This window comes from Canis lupus, chromosome 5 (genome assembly GCF_003254725.2).
Source record: "Canis lupus dingo isolate Sandy chromosome 5, ASM325472v2, whole genome shotgun sequence".
In the NCBI taxonomy this organism is placed as follows: Eukaryota; Metazoa; Chordata; class Mammalia; order Carnivora; family Canidae; genus Canis; species Canis lupus.
The window spans coordinates 58,144,957-58,151,507 of NC_064247.1; the positions used below are offsets into that span (position 1 = coordinate 58,144,957).

General features: G+C 54.3%; 1 protein-coding gene across 5 annotated transcripts in view; it reads left to right on the top strand.

Annotated features, from left to right (window-relative positions):
• Positions 1 to 4,723, top strand: part of PRDM16 (PR/SET domain 16) — a 314,126-nt gene extending 309,403 nt beyond the window's left edge. For all 5 annotated transcript variants that reach the window (XM_025427404.3, XM_025427408.3, XM_025427406.3 and 2 more), the window contains one exon: positions 43 to 4,723. In XM_025427404.3, coding sequence (XP_025283189.3) covers positions 43 to 177 — 135 coding nt within the window. In that variant the 3' untranslated portion in view covers positions 178 to 4,723. The remainder of the gene's footprint in view (positions 1 to 42) is intronic.
• The last annotated feature ends 1,828 nt before the right edge of the window (positions 4,724 to 6,551 follow it).

Here is a 6,551-nt window from a genome sequence, read left to right on the forward strand (position 1 = left end):
CTGTCCTGTGTGTGTGTGTGTCCCCGTCCTCTCCCCGGCCAGGCGTATGCAATGATGCTGTCTCTTTCCGAGGATGCTCCTCTCCACACCTCCTCCCAGAGCCCTCTGGACGCTTGGTTGAACATCACGGGAGCCACGCCGGAATCTGGAGCCTTTAACCCCATCAACCACCTCTGACCGGCCCGGGAGGGGCTGGGGTCAGAGCCCAAGCCAGGCAACCTCAAGGGCCCCAATGTCCCAACAGAAATCCCGGCTGCAGAAGATGGAGAAGTGAGCCTCGGGGAGCGGCGTGGCCTGGGCCAGAGAGACACCCCCCTGCCCCGTCACCTGCGTTGACCACTCCTTGGCGCTTGTCCCCACACATACCACGGTTCAGCTCTAACTTTTCCCAGGAGTCCATGAGCTGTCCTGGAGGCCCACCATCCAAGAATTGGTCTTAAGAACAGCCTTCCAGAAGGGTACAGCACAAGGCCGGCCACGTGCAGCTTGGGAGCTGCCTCGCGGAACCAACCCGGTGGGTGAGGGCAGGATTTTCATCCCAAACTGAAGGCAGTGGGCCACTTCGGGCACCAGTGTGGTGTCGCAGAGAGGATCGGACAGACACGGGTGTGCTCTGCAAAGGGAGACCGCCCAAATGATTTTTTTATAATGAGAATTACAAGAGTAACCCTTTTGGTAATCTTATTGACGACAGAGTCTATTTAAGCATGTGGTTTTAAAAATAGACAGTATTTTTTAAAAGATCGAAAGATGACTTGCAAATTGTTTTTTAAAAGTAATTTTGCATTTGCTTCGAAATCTCAGCTTCTTTGCAAACCCGAGCCCGCTTGGGAACTGATACCGTGCCTGGGCGTGTTCTTTATACTGTAGATAACGGAGAAATTTTCTATCCCTGACTGTATTTGTAAAGCCAACGTGATTCTGGGTGGCCCCGAGCAGAACCGAGGGGCCTGGGGCCCACTCCTGTGAGCAGTTTCAAACTGTGCCATGGAATTCTTAGACATGGTATCCTGGGCTGGCCCAAGGCTGCGAGATACGCCCGTGGCACACATCGCATGTGTGCGGCATGTGATTCATGCCTGTGGCCCCCAGCAAGACCCCCCACCCTGATTGTATGGGGAAGGTGAGAGCGGTGGCTCCAGTCCCCTGTGCAGAGGTGGGGGCCAGGCACCTGACACTCCTCCGGACCAGGTCTGCCCATCAGCTACCCCGGTGCCAGCCCCCCACGGCCGTTCTGCGGAAGGCAGGACCTGCCAGCTGCATCCACGTCTCCAGCCACACCCTCACCCACCCCATCTGGACAAGGGGAAGGAAGCAGGCATCCTATTGTGGCCACCCTGGGGTCACTCTGCAGCTCCTCTGCCCCTGGCCGCCAGGCTCTCCGCCTGTGTGAACCCCGGGCTCCAGGACACGACTGCCAGACCAGCTCCAGGACGGAAGGCCATCCAGGCGGGACCTGCCACGGATGCCATCGCCTCCTCCTCCTCGGGATGGGTCTGCTTCTCCACTCGGATGGGCTTTAAATTATTCCCATAGGGGCCAATTTCAAATCATGTTTTTCCCTGATGGAATTTACCTTAATCTGTATATAACTTGTAATTTTTTCTAATTCATTTCTTTTCTTATTTTATTTCTTCCTTAACAGTATTTTGGCATTAGACATTCTTATTGTGAAGAAATAATGTTAATATAAGTATGTAGTGAAGGACCAAAACCGTGTATAAGGTTGTGTGTTGTGTGATCGATAACCAGGGAGTGGGGAGGTTTTTAATGTGCCAAATACCCCCGCGCCCCCGGACGGATCCTGCTGCCCATCTCCAGACAATCACGTGTTTTTGTTAAATTAGAGTTTCAGTTACATTTGCATTTAAGACAAGTGTTCTATTTATTTGTTTTATTGTTTGGAAGGAAAAAAAAAAAAAGAATAGCGTCCCAACAGGAAGAGAAAAAGATCCTCCAAGGTGCCCTTAGAAAAGAATGTAGATGCAAGCGATAGGGGCGCGGGCCGCCTGGGGATGGGGCTCTGGCGGTGCCTGGGTCCTGGGCGCTGGCCCAGGGGCAGCAGGCCGGTCAGAGCAGCCGTGTCCCCGTTTCCCCGCTGCTCCAGGCCAGCGACAATCGTGTGCTTCCGCGTGGGGGGAGCGGCCAAGGGCGCCACGCCACTCCGGCGCACCTGCAGGCTGGCAGGGCGTCCTGGGCAAGGAAGAGCACGTGCACCCCTGTGGGCAAGGCTCTGCAAACACAGCCCCTCACCTCCTCACCTGCATCCATCTCCACCGCCAGGCTCGCCGGGCGCTGCGTGGGATTTCCATATTCCCCTCCATCCAGACGGGACCCCTTTGCAGAGTCAACCTCAGATGCAACTGCCCATTTCTGTAAACTCAAATTATATTTCTTCTGCTAAAGAATAAGGTGTGTGCTTTTTTGTGTGACATTACTCTCTCTGCCTAAAATAGGAAGTTCGGCCGGGTGGAGACCCAAGTGGCTGATTCCTGTGGCCCCAGAGCAGATCAGGGGCTGGGCCGCCGCCTCCAGGCTGCCCTACGGGCTGCGGCATTCTATCCGCTTCAGCTGGCCCTGGCCGGAGTCTTCTCTGCCCTCCTTCCCCCTGCACATCTTCAGCCCTCGCTTTTGTTCCCCCTGCAAACAATTAGAGCTAGCCCCATTTCTCTGAGACACTCAACCCTGGGGCCCAAGCACTGATAGGTTTGGGCGGGGGGGTCTGTCCTTGGACCCCTGACAAGGGAGTTTCCTCCCCACCCTGGTGTCTCCCCCCACCCCAGACCACAGCGAGCTGCCTCCCTGCTCTGTACCCAGGCCGCAGCACTAGCATGGACCATGGGGCCAGGGGGCTGGGTGGCCAGGATGCTGAGACCCCAGCCTCGGAACCTGGCTACAGCAGGCCCCCCAGCAGGCTGACCACCATGTCCACAGTTGGTGGCCAGGGTCAGGCCTGTGAACCTGGGGCCCTGCCGTCTAGCATCAACGGCATTCCTCCTTTGGATGGTTGACATCCCCAAATGGAAGCTCAAAAGGAAGATTCCTTGCTCTCCCCTCCACCGCCCCTCAGACCCTGGCCCCAGGCGGGCCGACACCAGCCCCCAGCCACTGCTCTCATTCCTGAGACAACCGGGTAGGATACACAGAGCTGCCGATCCTTTGGCCAACCGGACCCTTCAGGAGTGAGACCCAGGGACCCCCTGTTTTGAACCCAGGGTGCATGTGCCTGCAGCCCACCTGGGACCCTGGGTGTGGGTCCATGGACCAGGTGAGCCCGCATGGCCGTCCTGTCCAAGGCAGGAGCGCAGTCGGTCTGTCCAGACCCTGACTAGCCCAGCCCCTCTGTGGCCCGAGCATGGCCCTGGAAACTCCCAGGGCCCTCGGCCTTCTCTGTCCTAGCTGCTTCTTCAGTGAGCATTCACAAAGCACTTGCCCAAATACATATCACCCGTTGGTAGGCTTGAAGCCTCGAAGCACTGGATCGTGGTCCCCCTGCCCTGTCCCCATGCCCCTCGTCCCCATGCCCAATGACTGAAATCTACTGAGCTGTATTCACTGTGCTGTCCGGGGGGAGAGGTGAGGGGGCAACGCTACCCAGGAGAGCCAGGCACCTTTGCGCCCCTCCCGGCTGGGGTCGCAAGGCCGCGGCCGCTCCTGGTCGGTGGAGGTCAGCCGGGTATCAGAAGCCATGAACCTGTCTCCGCAGCAGCAGCAGCAGCGAGTGATACTGTGACAAGACATTCCTGCGTGATTCCAGGAGCTTCCCTCTCCTCTTTGCATTCCAGTTTGTTACGTTCTTCCTCTCTGTCACTGATTCGGATTACCGCTTTTGGAAAAAAATGAAATAAAACTAAAAGGCAGCTTGAGTTTTCCAAACGTGCAATTCACTTGTGAGCAAAGAAATTCCGGAGGTTTCTATCGGTGTGTTTTATATCGTTCATGTTCCCGCGGTGAGGGAAGCTGAGCCCCGGTGTCGGAGCGCATCACGCGGAGCATACGTGTGTGTGTGTGTGTGTGTGTGTGTGTGTGTGTGTGTGTGTACCTGCTGGCAAGAACCCCGTACCTGCGCGTCCACATCTCTCTCTTGCCATTGTTCTAGTACAGACTTGGTTCCGTTTGTTTTCGTTGTTTGGGTTTGTTTGGGTTTTTTTTCTTTTAGAACTGTATAGTGTTGAAAAAGAAATCAAATGTAAATGTCAGGTTTTCATATAATGTTTAAAAAAAAAAAACCATTGAGAAGGAGGCCGGTGTATGTCCTATGTCCCCCTGATTGTAAATTGCTTCTGTTATAAGTAAACTGTGCATGACTCGTGTTTAGCGGTCATTATTGTGTCTGTTTGTGAAATTTTTATGAAAAGGAAAATTCGGTAGATGCACTTGTTGAATATGTGATTAGGGTCTACGTCCTCCAGACTAGGAGCTCGGAACTGCTAGCGCGAAAGAAGCGCAGCTCGTAAGCAACGTGGAAACGGCTGACAGAGAAGGATGACGTACAAGCCACCCCATGTCGGGAATCATCAGATTGATTCTGCAGATCTCATTTTGATGCTTGTGATAAAGACAGATGTACTTGTGTAGAGAAGCATCTTTAAGATGAAGCCTAGGAGCAGCTGATTCGAGGTTAATGCTGTAGAATAGGACTGTACACCAAATGTAATCTTTCCAATGCGACAATGAATTTATACATGAGATTGATATGCAATAAATCCGTGTGCTTTTCTCAGTCTCGCCCTCGAGCTTCACTGAGGGAGAGTGGAAGCCCCCGGGTTGGGGGAAGGCCCTGAGATGGGAGCCTGGCCAGGGGCAAGGCTCACCAGCCTGAGTCCAGAGTCCCTGGGGACAGACTCTGAGATGTGCAAAACCATCACCTCAACACCACCCAGGGCAAGGAACCCTGCTATTCATGTTTTCCAGGAAAAAAACAAGCTCAGGGAAAGCACCAACTGCCCTGGGTGGCCCTGTAGTGACAGTGGTAGTCTCCAGGTATGCTCTCTCCTAAGTGTGTCTACTCAAGGCATATTGGCCTCCAGGTGTGTCCACCCCCAGGTGCATCCACCTCCAACTGTGTCCACCTTCAGGTGCATCTGCTTCCAGGTGCACCAGGGTCCAGAGCTGGCTACCATGAACTCTCACCAGGGGCCTCTTTGTGGTGGAGGAACCTACCCTGTAAGGCCAGTCCTAAACATGCCCCTTCCTAAGGGTGGACCTCCCAATGGTCATCCCTCCACATCTGCCAGCCTTCCTCAATGACCACCCTTCATAGTGGCTGTGCCTACTGTGCCCAGCAAGGACCTGAGGCTGCCCACCAGATGATGGCCAGATAGCTAGGGACTGAGCGTGGAGCCACCCCCTCTTTACATGCCACCCACCTTCACCCCTCAAGTGTGCAAGACAACCCTTAAATTCCAGGGCCTTATACCACAAAGTCCACCCTGTGGCCCCTCTCCTTTCACCACCAAGGCAAGGAGGTGGGGTGGGCAGTATGCCTTGCACACCCAGAGATGTCTCTCTGACAGAACAACCCTCACCCTCGCCAAGATGGCACACGGTCATCCCCAGGTGTGTGGGACAGGAAGAAAAGAAGATTACACTGTCAAATAAGAAATCGGGGGGGGGGGGCATGCCTTCCTTTCAGCAGCTGTAGAAGTGTCTGGTCCAGAGTCTCCCCAAAGACAACCTCTTGGGTCCCCAGAAAATGCAGGAGCCCATGGGCTTCTGTTCCCTGGTCAGAAATCACCACTGGCAATGGGTTTGGGACTGTGAGATAGAAAGTGCCAGGGACTTCTCTCTCTGTCCCCAAGACCTGGCCTGAAATACCCACTCAGTAGAAGGTGCATTACATAAGTAGATGGATGGATGGATGGATGGATGGATGAGTGGATGGATGGATGAGTGGATGGATGGATTATGGACGGATGGAAAGATGGATGGATGGGTGGATAGAGGGATGCATTGTGGATGAATGATTTGCTATAAGGACCCTCACTCCAGGCAAGTTTCCATATGGATTCCAGGAACACCGGTGTCTCTGAGGGGCCTGAATATGCTCTGACGGAAGTAATGGGAGGGAGGCCTGGGGTCCCTGCACTAAGCAGTTCTGGTAGCCACCAAAGGGAAGAAACAGTTGCCCAGTGATGCATTGGTTGAGGGAGGTGTTTAAACATCTCAAGGCAGTTCTATTCCCAGATGTGATTGACGAAGTGTCAGTGAAGCATTGGTGAGGTCGTATGCCCCAATAGTCAGATGTGGGGTTCACCCCGGAGCTCCAGGCACAGAGGCAGCATGAGAGGCTTCTCTCTGGAAAGTACATTTCCGTTCTCAGAGGACAGATCGTGTGAATCATGAATCTGTTGAATGGCCATACTTCCAAGTCATTCACAGGGAAGAGTGCCCATGTCCAGCACCCCCACCCCCGCCACGACTCTTCCTGGAGCTTGCTACCCTGGGGCTCCGGTCAGCTGGAACTATACTCCCTCCCACCCTCCTCAGCCTGGCAGCTTTTCTCTTAGTTAGCCCTCAAAGGGAGAGGGGAATCTCTGCAACCAGGGTGC